At 39.3% G+C, this 20,812-nt stretch overlaps 1 protein-coding gene across 3 annotated transcripts in view; it reads right to left on the bottom strand.

Annotated features, from left to right (window-relative positions):
* rapgef5a (Rap guanine nucleotide exchange factor (GEF) 5a) overlaps positions 1-5,059 on the bottom strand; it is a 162,451-nt gene extending 157,392 nt beyond the window's left edge. For all 3 annotated transcript variants that reach the window (XM_020530166.2, XM_048613850.1, XM_020530167.2), the window contains exon 1: positions 4,774-5,059. In XM_020530166.2, the coding sequence (XP_020385755.1) occupies positions 4,774-4,944 (171 nt within the window). In that variant the 5' untranslated portion in view covers positions 4,945-5,059. The remainder of the gene's footprint in view (positions 1-4,773) is intronic.
* Positions 5,060-20,812: the final 15,753 nt, after the last annotated feature.

Raw genomic sequence — 20,812 nt, 5'->3', positions numbered from 1 at the left:
CACTTTTATTTGAGTGTTACCCTTTAAAGTGAAGTGTGATAACTTAGCTGATGATTGAAACTTTAGTTCTTTTTTCAAACCCAAGTCAAGTTGGTCAACAAAGTATGAATTAAGATTTTCAATGCAACTTTGGACAGTCAGAGTTGCTTCAAAAGCCAAATTATGCACGTGATGTAGCAAAAGTAAACAAGTTCTAGTCCATAAGGAGAAAAATCCTCATCGTAATCTATTTGCGCTTTTATATTAATCATCCAACTCACTGTATGACCTGCCAACCATTAACCAAATCTCAGAGAGACGTTTATACAAGCTAGAACCCTAGTCCCCAAGCATGAATGGCAACACACTAATTCATGGTACAAACTTAGATCTACCCATTTTTTCTTCCTAATTTGAATTTCTATTTTTAGACAACTTCCAATCCCACATCCCGAGAAGACTGGGTCACCCACGTCTTCAGTGGCATCATGAATACTATTCCTTTTTTAGACAATAGTAAACATGAGCTACTAGGGGACAGGAACTGAAATGAACAGTTCCTGTTTTGCAATTCTCAAGGGCAGCCATGTGACTACATCATACTCCATTTAGCTGAAAGCAGATGAAATACATCCAAACAAGGCATGCAGGTTCGTGTGAACGGCTGACTGCCCTAAAACTGGAGTCATGACCTGGATGGTAGTGAACACTTGTTGTACATGCTTGAACAATCAGGAATCCCTTTTTCACATGAATTCGGTGTAATAATAGCCCATTTAAAACCATACAGCAAAATAAGAAAAAGGAAATTGTATTGGATATTAGTACATGTACATTTTTAAATGGACTACGCTGAAATGCACATTTTCTTCTAAACAGAAAGCTGCAGAGCTAGTAATTTGACCTCATACAGACAAAATGTCATGAAATGAATATTTCTAATGCTAGTATTTGACAGATGATTATGTATAAAGTAACAACAAGAACATTTACTGACAATTTCAATGAACTGATCCATCCTAGGGGAAGAAGACTTTTTTTAATTGCAATGTTATTAAATCACAATTAGAATGCAATTGTTTGCATACAAGTACTGCAGTCAATAATGAATGGCCAATCAAAATATTTTCTGCAAAACGAATCTGTTCACTAAAATTACTTACTTGTTAGCATTGATTTCTAAATTAAAATCACACAAACTTTATATTACAACACCAACAGTCTAGCAGTAAATGTGTCCTACATTGTGATGATAAATAAAAATGGGGTTACAGCAACTATTACAGTGCCAAGTGTACAAAAGGCTTTTCACAAGTTTGCATTAGCTACCTCAAAGAGAAACTTTTGCATTTGCTGCAAGATCACTGATATGAATTAATCAATAAAAAGTGATTAATGTTGAAAAAACACATTGTGACATTTTTCATCTGACACTCAAAGGGAAATAACATTTATACTGTACGAGCAGAGAGTACTGATTTTGTTTTAAATCAGTCTATTTGGATGTTGTATGATGCCATTTCATAGTCTTCCCATTCTGAGGTGGGATTTAAACCTAGCCCTTTTTGTAGGGACACTACACTATGTTGCAAGATACTAAGAATTCTTCTTAAAAAAAATCAACTGATATGAATAACCTATGACACACTCTGTGACAGCTGTGTTTTGAAACTGGACCTTCTCTCCCAAAGTTAGGGCCGCTACCACCCTGCACAAGAACCATAACCTGGAGAGTGCTGATTCATTGGCAAGTGGACTCTGATTGGTAGAGGTTTTACCATGGAGAATGCACAAGTTGCTTGATGATTGACAGAGACAAATGTGTCTTTTTTCAGCAATAGTCAAGTTCTTCTTGATCAAATGGCTTAAATAAATGGTTGGTAAGTGATGCTACCCAAGAGTGAAATGGTTTCTTTTATCACTGAGTTATGGCCAAATTCAAAAGTAGAAATTAAACAATATAGTATGACTATTGGATAAGAGTTGTGCAGTAGCATTCCATTAAAATAGAGGTATTGCATTCTCAATTAATTTCACTTGGGGTTTTAAGGACATCGACCAACGAAGATAAGCAAAAGGTTATGGGCCAAATATTCTAGTCTCTATTCTGCAGAGGCTGGTAGAATAACTGAAGACATACACCAGGACCCTGTGGAAGTCCTGACACACAGCCTTGCGTGAGAATGAGCAATTCCTCTTCTCCACAGTACCCTCCACAAATATCTCCAGGTCAGTTTAGAATCTCAGAGTCCGCACAGACCCACACTACTTGCTGGAGTAGTTAGACGGATTAAAACCTGGTCTGTTTGCTAGGTAACTACACAACTGACACCAAACACTCACCCACCACCCCGCCAATAATCTGCCAAACCACAACTGCTGATTATATGTTGCTGATTATGTGCTGATTATGACTCAACTACCCCAAAATCTGATTAAACTAGTTTGCCAATCCATTTATGCCCCTAGCCTGGCCCATGGATCCCCCAAGATCATATTTAATTACTCAATCCCCTGAACATCTCACCAACCTGACTGACTGCCCCAAAGCACTCACCCACCCATTATCCAGTCATTCATATTAAAACTGAGTATTTAAACCTAGCATGTCCTGTCTTATCCCAGCGGAGTATCCCAAGGGATGCTGCACTGCACATTTCTGTGAAAGCCAGGCTCTGAAGATCCCAGAAGAAAGGAGCACCAGCAGTAACCCAACTAGCATTTCCTGAGCAGCAGCAATACTTTCACCCTGTTTGTTCGTCTGTCAATAGGATATCTCAAAAGCTGCTGGACAGATTTCAACCAAATTTGGCACACTTATGATATTGTCCCCAGTGACAGTCTGGTTAGTTTTCTAGATCCAAATGTAGATCCTGGAATATTTTTAAAGAACCCATTAACATTAAGAGATAAGGTAAATTGACATTTTTTTAAATTAATATGATGGGCTGCTTTAAGACTTTCATCATTGAAGGTAGACAGAGGCAAAGTTTTCAACCAGTTTGTCAATCTATAAACAAACTCTCTCAAAAACTAATAAATGGTTTATAACAAAACTTGATACACAGGTAGAGTATGGTTCAAGGGAGAAAATATTAGCTTTTATTTCACAAGCACATAGATTCTGGAATTATTTAAAAGATATCGAGAGAAAGGCTGGTTTGATTTTCTTTTACAACTTGTGGATTATGTCAACAGTTGTGGTGGAATTTGTCAGAGCTGACAAACTGAGAGCTTTTTCAGAATAGAATGTTGGATGTGGTTTGGTCTGAAGTTTCCTAACTGTGATGTAAGTTCATAATAAAAGTTCTTTTTGAAAGCTTTGTCATTACAGAATATCAGCTAAGCAGGGAAAAAGCTCAGGAAGAACTGTATAATTGTAATAATTGAGTTAACACAACATAATGGAAATATGCACTTAGTAGGTAACTAGATCAAAGCAAAATGATAACATGAAAACTTCATTGTATTATTACTAGTTTGAAATTCTAACATTTTTTGACAATTATGAAGGCATTTTTAAAATGAATATAGTTTTGTAATTTTTTGTGTTCGTGGTCAAAAATGTCAGTGACATGGAATAGAAAGGCTTTCTATTGCTGACATTCAGCATTAAGCACTTCTCTCTCCCTAATGAGGTGCAACACAGGGTGATACTTTATTCTGCCTTAACAATGTGTTACAGTCTTAAGTTTCACATTCCTCACACCAACCAGTTTCCAGAACTGAGGTAGCCAGTTAGTACAGCGGGAAACTTTGCCATCCAATCAGTTTGTGTTGGACTCAAACCAATGTCCCCAAGGTTGAAGGAGCCTGTGCAATTACATTTTGCCACTCAGTTCTTCACCACAGAATTTTAATATAAAAATGTGACAAGAATTGTAATTAGTCTGTAATATCCTTTGACCAGCCACATATTACTAAAAATGTATTTATTTCTGAGCTGTTTGTGGTGTCATATTGTTGTTGCCATCTGCTAAAGGAATGGTAACATGCAAGTACAGTATTTGAGCAAAATATTAGTTATTTTGTAGTTTTTTAAAAATTGTACATACTAATATAGAGAAGGCCATTGCAATTCTGCAGTAAATTGAAAACCAAGAATATTTTCCACCCAGGGGACCTCTACTATTATTTTTAGATACCAGAGAATGTGTAATATGCCGTAACAATAGTTCAGACAATGCATGTTTGAGTGACCTTCAATTTTATCAGCAAAATGCTTTCAATTTCAAATTTCCCTCTCTCCCAGACAATATTTTGCAAAAGTATTTTTGCTTACGTTACTGAGCTACCAGTTCTGTTGAGCAGCATGCAAAACTACAAAGTGACACTTTGTTTTAAGCAATTAAATAATGTTTACGATGTTTATCACAAAGTGCAAAGTCTTCAAACTAATAGAATACGTCTTATGGTTCAAACTAATAGAATACTCAAACTCTCCTGACAGATTCAAACAATAGAAATTAGATTGTAAAGTTTGAGTTTTCCTCAAAACATTTCAGTACATCACTGGAGATTAAAAGTGTTTTTAAAAAAAAACCTCTTTATTCGCCTGAGCCTGTATTTACTATATGTTCCACCCTCAATAGCAAACAATCTATTCGCAAAGATATGTAACCTGTCAGCAAATTACAATTACCTGCTTCATATTATATTGTTCAATATAATGTTTCCTCTTGAACCTTGCAAAAGAATACCTAGTAAAATAATGATCACATCCTCTTATAAATGTGATGTAATTTTGCCCTGTATTATTTGATTACAGTATAAATTGCAGAATTGTACAATTACCACATCAGCCTGCTTCTTCTTGAGGTTCAATCCATTCTTCAGAAGTGCAGGTAGGTCTTTTATCTTCTGTTTTAATTGTCCTTGCCCCTTTACATTTCTCCATTTTATAGCAGCTAAAAGTCCTACTTCTGGGACACAGAAACTGCCAGGAATATCAGTCGGTTGAGCCATTCTCTCACAAGCTGGCACAAATACTCATTTTTCCTGTATTGCAATGTAGTTCAGTTTGCAGCTGAGTCCACTGTGTTCTGTTTGATAAGCTGCAGTTTTACATACTCCACCCAGCCATTTGCCTTCTGCTGTGCATATAATCTGCATCTGCATTGTATATCGCATACTGAATGAGGTCACCTACAGGTGCAGGATATCCCATTATGCAATGTTTCCTCTTCCATTGTAAACCTCCAGTGCTCTGAGAAAGCTGGTTTCTGTCTCAATTTTTGTTTCATACAAATCTGAACATTCACTATTAATAATTAAATTGTCACAACTGAGGCTTTGCAGTTGAAAACAATGTCACTCCTTTGGACAATGCAGTGCAAACCATCAAAAAAAATTCATCTGTAAATATTAAAATTTAGGTTACATTTGTGTTAGCAGACACTAGATGAACAAATGAATTTCTAAACTGTAATACTGTAGATGTGCTTTGATCTTTATCAGAGTTCTATAATCTCCAGTGACCACAGTATCTCAGATTTGTCATGCTTTATTAACTTATTACTCTAATGTAAATAATTAAACAATAAAAGTATTTAACAATAATTAACGAATATTCAAATGCTGCATTTGCCAGTTACACAATGTACATTTCTTTCTTCTGTTAAACAAATAATGAATCCTTTGCTCTTCTACTTTGAGATTCTAAAACGTCTGTTTCAACGACAATGTTCATTTATATAATACCTTCAATAGCTAGTTATTATTACTCTTTGTTCATTAAAGTAATTGCTGTTTGTTCCTTATTTGTGCCAGACTTCCAAGTGACTGTTCTATTAATTAATGGCAAGCAACATATAAAAATTCATCTTGCCACTTTGTTTCTTGTACTGTTTAAAGAATGAGTACAATGCAACAGGTAATGTGTACCACAGCATTACTCTGTTGTATTCTCAAATACTTTTAGGATAACACAATGTCTACAATATTTTGCCAAGGTGCCATACATGTCAGGATTCACCGTGTCCAAGCAACTTTAATATAGTGGTGGTGATTCATCCAGTGTAAAGCCAATTTAAGAAAAAAAGGTTTCCAGGTTTTTGGTGGCCTTTACAGAAATGTTTCAAAATTAAGTTTTAAACTAATCTTCAATACCAGCAAAGAAACCAACTATTCTGTCAGCTTTTCATTAACGTTGAGAAGCAATGAACAAAGCTCTGTGTGCTAACACAAGAACACAAGGCTCCAAATTTTCTGGCCAAATGGGAAGCAGAACTAGCAATATGTCTCATGTTGGCTGGATATACACCACTTCCAACAGGTATAATTATCAAAAATGAGACTGTCATATCGCAGCAGCATTAGGGATGATTGCTTAGCAATTTCAGCTTTATTACTGGTGCTAACAAAGATATTGGACCCATTACTGTAGGCCAAGGTTTCTCAACCATCTCTTTGAGATGTCCCTCAGTGTGATACCAAAAAAAGACCTCGTTGTAAAATTGCCCACCCCTAAATGAAAATTAGTTAAACAAGTTTTAAAAATTACACAATGGAGCATATTATTCCATGAAAGATGATCCATCACTTTCGCACAGTCTGAGTCAAAATAATATCATCCATTTAGCAGTTCAACAGAGGAAAGACTCCCTCATTAATCCATATAGCAATATCATGAACCCATTTATAAAGAACCAATGTTCAACAGAAGGCTGTAAAATACCAAAATGGAGAATAAGACGCTATTTCTCCAGTTTGCATTGGGCTTCACCAGAACATACAACCTAGAAAGAAACGTGAGCACCAAGAGCAAGATGGTGCATTAAAATGATAAGTGGCTGGAAGGCCAAGGTCATGCTTCTGGACTGAACAGAGGTGTTTCACAAACTGATCACTTGTGGTTGGTCTCCATAGTATAGAAGAGGCTGCACTGTGAGAATGAATGCAGGAAACTAGATTGAAAACAATAGATGTAAAACAGCTGCTTTTCCTGGAAGGATGCTTAGAGCCTTTAACAGTGAAGAGGTAAAAGGGCAAGTGTTTCCCACCCCTGCAACTACATGGGAATGGTCCATGGGTGAGGTTACAGTGGAACAGGAGGGAACAGGCTCTTTGGAATGCCCACAGGAGGAAAAAACAGGTTTGATGATGACAACTTGCTGCAGATGACAGAAATGAGGACAAGCGGAATCCTTTAGTGATTCTGGGAGGAAGAGGAGATGTCCAAAGTGTAGGAATTGTGTGAGACTCACATTGAAGGTTCTGCCCAAAAATGTGGGGGGAGTCCATATTTGAGGAAAAAGACTTTTCAGAAGCATTATGTGGACATGTTATGAAGTTTGGCAAGATTCTTAAAGGCAATTTATGTACTGAAAACATAGCAAGCAAGCAACTAATAAAATCCAGTATTAGTGATAAGAAAACATTGCGATTGTTGTAAAAATGTCATCTGGTTCACCAGTCTTCTTTCGGGAAGAAATCTGATGTTTTTACCTAGTCTTACTTGCATGGGACTCCTGATCTATACCAATCTGGTTGGCTCTTAATTGCCCTTTGAGTGGCTTCTGGGCCACTTGTAATAAACTGCTACAAAATCAAAGTGAAATGAAACAAGAGGCAGCACCCTGAAGGCTTTTATTCCAACTTCGGATATCAATGGCAAAGGCAGTTCTAACAATGGGATATATCTAATGTTCTTTATTAAAGCAAAGTACACAAGAAAGTACTGCAGAAATCTTAACCATACAATGCTTATAATCGCAAGTGATCTGGATTACAAGGACTTGTCCAAGACTTGAAACAGATGGTCAGCCCAATCCATCTCAACCTCCAGTCACTGATCAGATGGTCTTGTTCTCAGCTAGCTATCACCAACACAAGATTTCTTATTCTTTTTCTCCATAGTGTGTTCAAACTCTGTACGCAGTCTCCAGCAATTTGATCAGTTCAACCATTAGCAAACGTTACTGATGTGCCATGCTTTCCATGACAGGTTTGATCAATTACTCATTAGGACTTGTTTGTTTTGCTTGAAAAGAGGGTTATCCTTTGAGTTTAATCAAATTTTGATCTCAGACTTAACTTGCTCAGCCTATTGTCACATATATGTCATCCAAACAACCAAATGATATTTACACAGGACAATTTTCAGATCGAGCACTCTGTTTAGCTGATAGATCTGATATCCTAGTCTGTTTTAAAACAAGATTCCAGCCTTTCAAACATTAAGTCCATTATAGTTGAGTTACAGCATTTAATCAAAATACACACTCTTTCAAACATAGAAACACATTAAAACCAGTGACCTTTCTACCCATTCAGTCATTATCCAGCATTAACTTTTCAGTACAGGAGATTTCATACGGTTTTTCTTTCATTTCATTTTGGCTAACCTAGCAAATGTTAGGGTAGTATCTCCAATCCATTATCACCCTAGGAAACAACAATGGCAAATCCCTGCAAAATCCTCCTTACTAATTTTTCTGGATTTGTGCCAAAATTGGAACAGCTGTCCCACAGACTGAGCAAGCAACAAATAAATGCAAGGTAGTGTGGATGCTGGAGATCTGAAAATAACAAAAGTGCTGGAGAAACTCAGCAGATCTGACAGCATCTGTGGAGAGGGTAACAGAATAAATGTTTTGAGTCCTATATAACTCTTCAAAACAAGGAAGCAATAGCCTGATGCAGTTGAACTCTCAGAATCATGCCTTTCAGATAATTCTGGGACACTACCATACTCCCTATCAATATCATCATAAATGCCCTGTCCCACAAGCTGGTCAGAGCTACCACAGATGGTGTCAGTGGTGAAAAATCAGGAAGGTGTTGTGCTGGGAGTCTTTGACATTGACTTTGGATCTCGCGGACTCTTATGGCATCAGGTCAAACATGGGCAAGAAAACTTCTTTCTGATTACAAATTACAAAGTCACCAACAGCCATCATGGACCACCCCAAGCCAGCTGATGAATCCACAAAAAACACCATTTGAAAGAAACAGAAAGCATCAAGGACACAAAGTACTCTGGGTCTGGGTCTGGGACTTCAATGTCCATCACTAAGAGTAGCTCAGCAGGAACACCACTAACACAGCTGGATGAGCCTTGAGGAGCATAGCTGCTGGACTGTGTCTGCAACTTGCGGACAGGAAATCAACAAAAAAAATTCTAAGTGATATGTGATACCTACCACAGATTCATTACAATATTTGAGAGTGACCATTATATAACTCTGTGGAAACCACGTCCCATTTTCAAGTTGAGGATACCCTGCAACTTGTTGTGCGTGATTATCACAGTGCTAAATGGGTTAGATTTTGAACAGATCTCGCAACACAAAACTGGGCATCTATAATGTGTTGTGGGCCATCAGTAGAACTGTATTCAGCTACAATCTGTAATCTTATGATCTGACATATCCCAGACAGTGACACTCACATCCTGTCTAAGATTTAAAAAAAATCCCCACCTTATATCTGAAAACTTGCTGAAATGTCAAACCAGGTGAATCAAACATTTGAGAAATAAACAGGATGATGTAAAAGTTCCATTTATCATTTGAGGTTGTGGTTTTCAGACTTAAAATACAGAATGATGTTTGATATTTTCAGCCTTACACCTATTGAACTAGGAATCTATATTCATGATATCAAGAATTGTGATGCCATTATTCCAGCTGTAATGTATTTTTACATTGATCACGCTCTGGAGATGGAACCAAACAGATTACACTTTAACATTTGTCCTCACGTAATCAATAACCAGACATTACAATCCTTTTTAAAGATAGGAATCCCACTTCTGCATTACACAGGCTGTCTGGCGAAGCATTTCAAGGTCATTAGCCTGGTGTGTAGAATTAAAATGAATTGGATTACAAAAATGCACACAAAACAATCATGGTATTTCTCAATGTAAGATACTCAACAATTTTCTTTGTATTGCTCTGATACATTGAGGTTTTAATCATTTTATTGAATAAACCCATTATAACAGCAGGGCTCAGAGCTTCCCAAAGTCTGTCAGGATGCTGAAAGCCAGAAGTGTGGCTGAGCCAGCAACATTTTGTCTTTAACCCACCTGAACAGCAGGCTGGCTTGGGCAAATTGACTTTTTGTCCCTGATGTGCACATGTAGTAAAATCTAAAATCTTTGTCCTTCACAGAGGGTTAATCAACCCTACAAATCCCACATTTGTCCACCTAAAAATAATTATTGCCGAGGAACTGGGTCATCGATAGTAACACATATAGTGACCATCAAAGACAAATATATCAATGCGAAATCTTTTTAGAAACAATCTGAAGATTTGTTGGATTGCATGTAACTTAATCTCAGACTCTTAGTGTACCTGAAAGACCTCATTAAGAATCCATGCCCTGTACTGACACCTACTAGAATGAGTAATATTCTTTAAATTCGTCGATAAATATCGCATCTCTAAACAAGTTGGGACACAAAAAAAATTCAAAAAATTATTTGCTTCACTTTTGTTTGACACAAACGAAAGAGTTTGACAGAGTAAATATTGGAAGGTATCATCTTAAACATAAATAATAATTCAGTGCCATCCCTGCTTCAACATGCAAAAATTTAAATATAGGAAAAGGCTGTCTAGCTTGGGACTTCGTTCTCCAGAGAACAAAAAGAAAAGGACAGGCTTAATAGTAGTTGTAGATTTATACAAGATAGAGAGCTATTAGGCATTTGACAAGCTGCTGCATAAAAGACTGATCCGGAAGGTTTGAACCCAGGCAGTTAAGGGTAGAACATTGGCTTGGATAGGGGACTGGCTGACTGACCGAAAGCACAGGGCCGAGATAAATGTGTCTTCCTCTGGATGGCAAACTGTAACTAGTCAGGCGCTGCAGGTTTCAGTTCTCAGGCCCCAACCATTTGCAATCTATGTAAATGATCTGCAAGCAAGGACAGAGTGTGACATAGCAAAATTCGTGTATGATATTAAAGTAGATGGAGGTGCAGGCTGTAATATTAAAATAGGTGAGGAAGCAAGCTGTGATGAGGTGATAAAAAGTTTACAGATGGATATTGATAGGCTAGAAAATGGGCCAGAATCTGGCAGATGGAGTTTAATGTGGATAAGTAAGAGATTGTCCATTTTGGCTGGAAAAATAAAAAGGGAAAATTATTATTTCAATGGAAAGCAGATTCAAAGTGTGTCAGTGCAGTAGGATCTGGTCATCTTTGTGCATGAATCACAGAAATTGGGTTTGCAGGTGCAGCATACAATAAGAAAGGCAAATGGAATCTGGCCTTTATTGCAAAAGGACTGCATTATAAAAGTCAAGAAGTATTGTTGCAATTATATAAGGCATTGGTGAGGCTACACCTTGAGTATTGTGTCCAATTTTAGTCTCCTTACTTAAGGAAGGATGTGGTGGCACTGAAGGTGGTTCAGAGCAGGTTCACCAGATTGATTCCAGGGCTGAAAGGGCTGTCATATGAGGAGCTGTTGAGTAGCTTGAGCTTGTACTCACTGGAGTTCAGATAATGAGGCAGGATCTGATTGAAGTATATGAAATGCTGAAGGGAATTGCATAGGGGAGCTTTGAACAGATGTTCCCCCTTTTGGGACAGTTTTGACTCATAGAAATAGGGTGAGAGGAGGTAAGTTCAAAACTAAGATGAGGAGAAACTACTTCTCTCAGAAGACTGTGAATCTCTGGAACTCACTGCCCCAGAATGCTATGGAGGCAGAACCAATCAATACATTCAAAAAAGAAAATGGTATGTTTCTGATGAAAAGCAGATTAATGGGCTATAGGGAGCAGGCAGGAAAGCATAGTTGAGACTGGGATAAGATCAGCCATGATCATGTTAAATGACGGAACAGGCTCGAAGGACTAAATTGCCTACTCCCACTTCTACTTCCTATGTTCATATGTAGGATCATTATTGTGGAGCAACCAAGAACAGGAAACAACTTACAGGAACTAAAACACTTGAAAGTTATTGTTTGGAGTTACACAGCAGATTATCAATAGAAAACCATGAAAGGCTTTTATAAAAGTTTGTATTAATTTCTATTAATGAAGGGTGAAATCTTGAATGCTGATTCCAGAATCAAGTTTTGACAAATAGCATCAGCGTTTGCCTGCCAGAAAATGCAGTTCAATACCTTTCTTGACAGTTCTAAAGAAGTTGAACCATTTGAGCAATTATATGAGGTCAGATTAGAGCTAGATGCTGCATTTGACATCATTATGTTTGATTTAGGCAACAGGAAACTAATGAAGTAACGAAATATTGTTCAGTAATGCTGTAAAAGTCTGCATATGCATACATGTCTCCATAGCACACATTTACATGCGTGTCTTGCGTAGTTTGGGACCATGCTTGTTCATGTGAGTGTTGTGTACATGTCTGGCTGTTTGCATCAGCCTGTTGAGGTCAATAGAACCGAATGGGTTTGGAGTGGGTGGGAGATGAGCTTAAAGTGAGTTTCCTGATGTTTTTCCAATATGGCATTTTTCTTACATGTTCTGTCATCATAGGTTAGTTAAGATTGTCACAGAAAATTGCTACCAGAAGAGTGAAAAGCCATTTTTCCCTTATAGGCACAGCACAATTACACATGGGCTCAAATCTGGAGATATCAACTGACCAGTCACGGTTTCAATTATTTCTACATCCAAGAAGAGTTGAGACTAGAACAAGATCATTCAATGTCAGATCCAGTTGGACCACACAAAATCAGGTGCTGCTCGAAATCTTCCAAAGCTGCTCATCCTGGAATACAAGAATAACTCCTGCCTCTGCTGACTTACTACAGACCAAACCCTGGTCAAGCAATGTCTATTTTACTATTTTTTATCCTGGTTTTCAAATCCCTCCTTGGACTAGTCCCTTCCTACGTCTAATCGCCTCCAGCCTCCTCATGATCCTCCAAATGTGGCCTCATTAAAGAATCTAAAATTTAATTATTCAACCAGTAATGCATTCAAGTGCCTGGTGCTAAGCTCTGGAATTCCCTCCCTACCCCTCTCTACCTTCCTTCCTTTCTCTACTCCTTTAAATGCTCCTCAAGACCTGGCCATCTGAAAATTTAGATGCCTATGTATCTGTGATAAAATTTGTTTGATAACCTTCACGCCTGGAGATATTTTACTGCAATTAAGGCACTATATAAATACAAGTTGCTGTTGTTGTTAATCACAGATAGCTTGATCAACAAAGGAATCTGTCTGCAGACTCTCAGCACTGGTCCTGAAGCAAAGCTTGCAATTGACAACCTGAATGCAGATATGAAACTGAACTCAAAGGGAAGTAACTTCCCACAATCCAATGCTATGAGGACAAGGATCGACAGGGATCTCTAGGCCTTGACTTTTCTCCAGGATTGGCTGACCCAAGAAAAATTAACTCAGACTGACGAATGTTCAATCAACAGGGCTCTGTCAGAGGCAGACTGGGTAATTCCCAAAGGAGTTTGGAGCTGACTGGTTATGGGTGTGAGCTGGGTAAAAGCCTGCCCTGGGCTTTTACAACTCGACTGCTGTCTAATAAAAAAGAGAACAAAACCAAAGACACCGTTCCAGCTATCAGCCTCACACCCCATCCTCCCACACATTCCATATGCCCTGTCTATGCCTCATACCCCTCTATACTCTCTTCTGCCCCTCCTCCCATTGTCACACTGCTCATACACACTTTGCCTGTCTAACTACCCCAGGGCTCTTCACATCCCTGAAGCACCTTATGTTTTTTTACCCACTCACACAGCCACTCCCTTATGCTAATCTGTGGCCCTGTACCCACCATTGTGGCCCTTCATAGTCTTAATGTTAACTTAATGCCAATGCATGTCCTACCAGCAATCCACTATCTTTGACTCTCCCCTCTCCATGCCACCTCACCTAACATCCACCATGATCAAACTTCAACAGCTATGCTGACACACAGTAAAGTTGTATGACTGTCAAAATTGTTAGTCAAAAGCACATTCATTGATAACAAACATTCAATGCATTGAAATTTCTTCAACTAATCTTTTAGAAGATGCTTGCTTGTTCTTATAATTTCTTTGACAGTTCCAATGGGTTTATGGACATTCTTTTATCAGTTTTGGAATCCTTACACCCGTCTTCAAGATGTGCTGAGACTACATCCACTGGGGTACCTGAACAATCCAAAGCAATTTTACACAACAGACTTGCTCTGATTGAAGGCAGCCAGTGCCTGATCGAGGAGCTGGACATCAGTGAGGGGAAGGAGCTGACTGCTCGAGAGCCATCCCTTACTCTTTCTGTCAACCCCTCAACACCCGCCTTCCTACAACACCACCCCCCTCAAAATTTCGCACCCAAGGCCTTGGTCACAGTCACCCTGGAACTGTGGTGATTTATTTCTCTGTGGAAGCCATAGCCCTCCATGTGGCATTGCTGTGCAGAAGAGGCCAGTAGGTCTTATAATTTGAGATCTTTATTGCCAGACGCTTGATTCCAGGAAAAAAGCGTGCCTCTGACCTCACCTACTGGCTTGTGGGTCTCTCACCCACCCTCTAAAATGGCAAACAAAACCCCCAAAGACTCAACAAGATTCCGCCCCAAAGTTTACTTTAATCTGAAACTGACATTCTAGTGTTGCCAATAGCTTTGCTGAATTATCTGGTCATCCACAGAAAGACCAGAGTTCTGTGCAAATCTTCATTTCCTGTGGTAATAATAACTTTGAAAGCTTGCTTCTCATGGCCTTGAAAATATAACTTATTCCTGTATAAACGATATAAACTCTCCTGGAACATTGGACCAGAATCTTGCTGCCATGCCTCAGCCTTCTGTTCTTTTCTCCCCCAAGAAGCCACTGTTGTTTTCTGAGCTACAGCAAACTGTAATATGTACAAAGCTGAGAAGGAGCAATGCCCTGAGCTGTGGTGCTACTGGAGCCTGAACTTTTAAATTTGTAGGCAGGAGGGTCCATGGCACCATCTACTTACTTGTTTTCTTCTGTTTGCCTGCCACGAATGCACTCTTCACTACACTGTTCACAATGTCCCTCTCTGATGTGAAAATGATGATCCAGCTACAGTGCTTCAAATAGGTCCTTTGATTTAAAATATTATTTTCAGTTGATCAATGCTGTTAACTCACTTCTGCTATGCTGTGTTTTCTTTCTAGACTAATATAAGCGAAACTAAAGGCAAACCACAAAATGCTGAATGCAAAAATCTTCTTCAAACTACTGCTCACTGTATAGAGTAACTAACTAAAATTGTTCCTGCATAACATTGCTTCCTGTGATGACATATTTATGTTATCTTATATTTAAATAACTATATTATATATTAACAAGCACACTATCATAACAATTACCGTTTTCTTGTAGGTGTTCAACTGGTCATACCCACCTCCCATTGACAAATATATGAATTTACAAACGAGCAATGTAAGTAAGATGCTGTGACTTTAATACATCCCTCCTCAGCATTGACAGCTCCCTGTAATTTGTAAATTGCAGAACTATTTTAATGGATGATGTATGGAGAGCTCAAGAAACCCAGTGGCACTACATGTACCATGTCATACCCATCAGTATCTCCAAATCATTGATATTTAAAGTTAACATTTTTTTTCATTTCTATCACCTGAACAAATCTAATTAATTTAATTCAACCAAACTCCTGATTAAAAAAAGGTCTCTCCTTTAGTAGCCAGCTGTATCTTTTTATGATTTTTAAAAATTCATTTATTGAATGTGGGTGTGGCTGGCCAGGTCAGCATTTATTGTCCATCTCTAATTGCCTGAGGGCAATTAGAAATCAACTAATGTTAGAAAGTGAGAGTAACATGAACGCTAAATAAGATGATACATTTTTCAAAGACTGTAAGGAGAAACAATACACCAAAATACAGTCTACTTCAATTATCGGGTTTCTCACTGTAAAATAGCTTTCATCTGGTTCACTACAGTTGGAAATGTCAGAATAGTAAAGCTTTATAAGCATGTTGCTCTCACTCTTATAAATAGCCATCACCTCATAAGCAGCAAAGCTATTGCATCAAATGTAGCATTACCAACATACCATTTGTATTAGTTGCATTATACCTTATACGTTCATGTCAAAACATTTCCTAAATGACTCAGTATATAACTGTATCAAGCTACTCAGATCAGGAAGTTACCAGCTTGGTGCCTTTGTTTGCGCCGAGTCTATTCAAATCTTGGAGAGAGGAAACAGATTACAACTGGTTGACTGATATGACTTGAGCTTGCATAAATTGAGCTACAACCGTAAAAGATAAGTGTGTGGTCACTTTACAGATGTAGTGAGTGATGGCAATGGGAACAGAGTTTAACTATAAGTCCTCATGTAATAGTGGCAGTTATCCTTTGACCCTTAAGTGAAAATGCCCTCCTCTTACGCATCTTCTCAGTATAGTGTACTGAATTGATGTTTTAAGAGTAGGGTAATTACTGTTAGATTGTATCCTCTTTAAATGCTGTCTGCTTCTCTATACTTCTTACTGTGGTATTCCCCATCACTGTAACATGAGGTTATTCCCATAGTTGTTCCTGAGAAGCCCTGACATCGGGAGGGACATGTTGGAACAAACTTTGCCATTAATTTCATCCTGACAGAAGCAGTGGAAAATAAGTTTAGGTTGTGTTGAATTATCTGCTTCTAGACTAATATAAACAAAGCCAAAAACAAGCAAAGATGTTGAGCACGGATTTTTAATGGCAACCTCTTACTGTTGCAACATGTGCTACACACACAAAGCTGACACAGTAATTAAGGTAGCCTCTATGTAACAGGATTGTGCTTACCTCCCATTATGTTATAATCATACATTTAAGTAAGTACGCTTTGTATATTATCACAAAAGGTCAGTAGGCAAACTGGATAGAAAATGCTTCAAAAGGCAGAATTGCCAATGAAACACTCATTTTCATAAGACCACAGGACTATAAGATATAGGAGCTGAATTGGGCCATTTGGCGCATTGAATCTGCGCTGCCATTCAATCATGGCTGGTCTGTTTCTCAACCCCGTTCTCCTGCCTTCTGCCCATAACCCTTGTTCCCCTTACTAATCAAGAACATATCTATCTCTGTCTTGAATACACTCAATGATTTGCCCTTCACAGTTTTCTGCAGCAATGAGTTCCACAGAGTCACCACTCTGGCTGAAGAAATTTCTCCTTATCTCAGTTCGAAAGGGTCATCCCTTTATCCTTGGGCTGTGTCCCAGAGTCCAAGTCTCTCCTGCCAGAGGAAACATCTTCTCCACGTCTACTCTATCCAGGTCTCTCAGTATCCTGTAAGTTTCAATCAGATCAGCCCTCATCCTTCTAAACTCAATCAGGTACAGACCTAGAGTCTTCAACTGTTCCTCATATGACAAGCCCTTCATCCCTGCGAGCATTCTTGTTAACCTCCTTTGGACTCCCTCCAATTCCAGCACATCTCTCCTTAGATATGGGGCCCAAAATTGCTCACAATATTCCAAATGTGGTCTGATTAGAGCCTTATAAAACCTCAGCAGTACTTCTCTGCTCTTGTTTTCTAGCCCTCTTGAAATGAAGGCAAATGTAATATTTGCATTACATTTGCCTTCATTTACCTTCCTTTACCTTTCTAACCACCAACTGAACCTGCATGTTAACTTGAAGAGAATCCTGAACTAAGACTCCCAAGCCCCTTTGCACTTCAGATTTCCAAAGCCTTTCCCTGTTTAGAAAATAGTCTGTGTCTCTAATCTTCTGACCAAAATGTATAACCTTGCACTTTCCCACATTGTATTCCATTTATCACTTCTTTGCCCACTTGCCTAGCATGTTCAGGTTCTTTTGCAGCCTCCCCGCTTTCTCAACGCTACCTGTCCCTCCATCTATCTTTGTGTCATCTGCAAACTTGACAACAATGCTCTCAGTTCCTTCTTCCCAATCGTTAATGTATAATATGAATAGTTGTGGCCCCAACACAGTCCCCTGCAGAACTCCACTGGCTGCCATCCTGAAAAAGACATCTTTATCCCCATTCGCTGCCTTCTGCCAGTCAGTCGATCCTCTATCCGTGCCAGTACCTTGCTCTTAACACAGTGGGCACTTACTTAGCAGCCTCCTGTGTGGCAGCTTGTCAAAGGCCTTCTGGAAATCCAAATAGATCATGAAACTGGCTTTTGCTGTCTAACTTACTCAATACCTCCTCAAAGGATTGTAACAGATTTGTCAGACATGACCCCCTTGATGATGCTGTGCTGACTAAGCTCTATTTTTCCATGAACTTCCAAGAACACTGCAATCTCGCTGTTAATAATGGACTGTAAAATCCTACCAACAATTGAGGTCAGGCTAACCATTCTATAGTTTCCTGCCTTCTGCTTCCCTTCCTTCTTAAACCAGGGTGTTACATGGCCAACTTCGCATCCGCCGGGACCCTACAGCGATTCCTGAAAAATCACCACCAATGTCTCCACAATCTCCTTAGCTACCTCCTTCAGAACTCTGGAGTGTAGTCCATCTGTCTGGGTGATTTATCCACCTTCAAACTTTTCAGCTTCTCCAGCACCTTCTCCTTAGTGATGGTCATTACACTCATCCCTGCCCCCTGACTCTCTCGAAATTCTGGTTTGCTGCTGGTGTCTTCCAGTGTGAAAACTAATGCAAAGTACCTATTCAATTCCTCTGTCATTTCTTTGTTCCCCAAAACTACTTCTCTAGCCTCATTTTCCAGCAGTCCAATGTCCATTATTGTCTCTGTCTACCTTTTAGACATCTATAGAAACTCATGCAATCTTCTTTCATGTTACTAGCTAGCTTAGTCTCATATTTCATCTTCTTCCTCTTATTGCTTTTTTTAGTTATCCTCTGCTGGTTTTGATTTTTGATTTGATTTATTGTAGTCACATGTACGTAAGTACAGTGAAAAGCTTTGTTTTGCAAGCAGTACAGGCAGATCATAGCAAACAAGGACATACAGGTCATAGGGTGTTTAGACTGGGCGAGGCACACAAGGTTACGGCTGCAGAGGAGGTGCACAAAGCAAGATCAACATTAGTAAGATCAGCAACATTCAGCAGTCTAATAACAGCAGGGAAGAAGCTGTTCTTGAACCTGTTGGTGCATGTGTTCAAGTTTCTGTATCTTCTGCCCGATGGAAGAGGTTGGAAGAGAGTACTACTGGGGTCAGAGGGGTCTTTGATTATGTTGTCAGCCTTTCCGTGGTAACAAGAAGTGTAAATGGAGTCCATGGATGGGAGGTTGGCTTCCATGATGGTCTGGGCTGTGCACAGTTTCTTATGGTCCCGGGTAGAGCAGCTGCCGCACCCGGCTATTATGCACCCAGATAAAATGCTTGCTATGGTGCATCTGTAAAAGTTGGTTTTTAAAGGCTTCTCAATCCTCTGACTTCCCACTGATCTTCACCAGGTTCTTCTTCTTCTTTTGCCTTTACGCTATCCCCTGACTTCTCTTGTCAGCCAATGTTTGCCTTGTCCTCCCCTTAGTATGGTTCTTCTTCCTTGGGATGAATTTCTGCTGTGCCTCCCAAATTACCCCCAGAAACTCCTGTCTTTGCTGACATAGAATCTTTCCTGCTAGGGTCCACTTCCAATCAACTCTGGCCAGCTCGTTCCACATGTCTTTGTAGCTACCTTTACTCAATTGTAATACTGTTACATCTTCTCCCTCTCAAACTGCAGAGTTCATTCTATCATATTATGGTCACTGCTTCCTAGGGCGCCCTTCACCTTCAGTTCTCTAATCAAGCCTGCCTCACTACACATCATTAAATCCAGAAGTGGCTGTTCCTTAGCTGCCTGTACCACAAGCTGCTCCAAATGAAATCTCATAGACATTCGACAAATTCCTTTTCTTGAGATCCGCCACCAACCTGATTTTCCCAGTCTACCTACATATTTGAGCCCCCCATGATTATTGTAGGAGTGTCTTTCTTACATGCCTTTTCTATCTCCTGTTTTATTTTCTTCCCCACATCCTGACTACTGCTGGGAGGCGTGTATTTAACTCCCATCAGGGTCTTTTTTTACCTTTGTGGTTCCTCAACTCTACCCACACAGATTCTTTCCTTCCAGCTCTATATCACTTCTTGCTATTGATTTAATTTCATTTTTTACTAACAAGGCAACCCCTCTCCCCTGTAGCTAGCTGCCTGTTTTTTAACTAGGATGTGTATCCTTGGACATTTAGTTGCCAGCCCTGATCCCCTTGCAACTACGTCTCCATGATACCCACAATCAATCCGTGCTACAAGCTCATTCACCTTGTTTTGTATGCTGCATACATTAAGTACTACACCCTCAGTCCTGCATTGACTGCCCTCCATCTCACAGCTACTTCATAATCTGCTGTGCCCGAAGTTAGATTCCTGATCCTTTCCATTCTCTCTGACCTATTACTTGTTCTTGGAAACATTAATGTCTGCTGAGTTCTCCCCGCTTTAACTGTTTTTATAATTTTCCATGCAACTGAACCCCCGCCCCCAACTACTTAGTTCAAAGCTAAATCCATGTAAGATATTTCTAACTCAGCTGATCATCGCAGCATCAAGACATTATAACTGTCAGTCAATGTTACTCTGAGCAAAACATTAGAGTTAAATCAAGAAACTCAAAGACACTACGCCAGCTTGTTTTTATTTAAATATTTGCAAAGGTGGACAGATGGAACTCAGCATCTGGAATTTCAGGGATAACCCAACTGTGTGAGGAAATTTGCAAGGCCCAGATGAGGAAACCCATGAGCGCTGGTGATCGTCTGTATGTACTCGACACGGACCTACATCTCATCACTGGACACAGGACACAGACCCACACCCCACACTCGACAGACCCACACCCCACACTCGACACTCCACACCCCACACTCGACAGACCCACACCCCAAACTCAACAATCCA

The sequence above is a fragment of the Rhincodon typus genome, chromosome 2, assembly GCF_021869965.1.
Source record: "Rhincodon typus isolate 14 chromosome 2, sRhiTyp1.1, whole genome shotgun sequence".
NCBI lineage: Eukaryota > Metazoa > Chordata > Chondrichthyes > Orectolobiformes > Rhincodontidae > Rhincodon > Rhincodon typus.
Note: the sequence above shows the minus strand (reverse complement) of the source record. Positions and strands in the feature narration are given on the sequence as shown.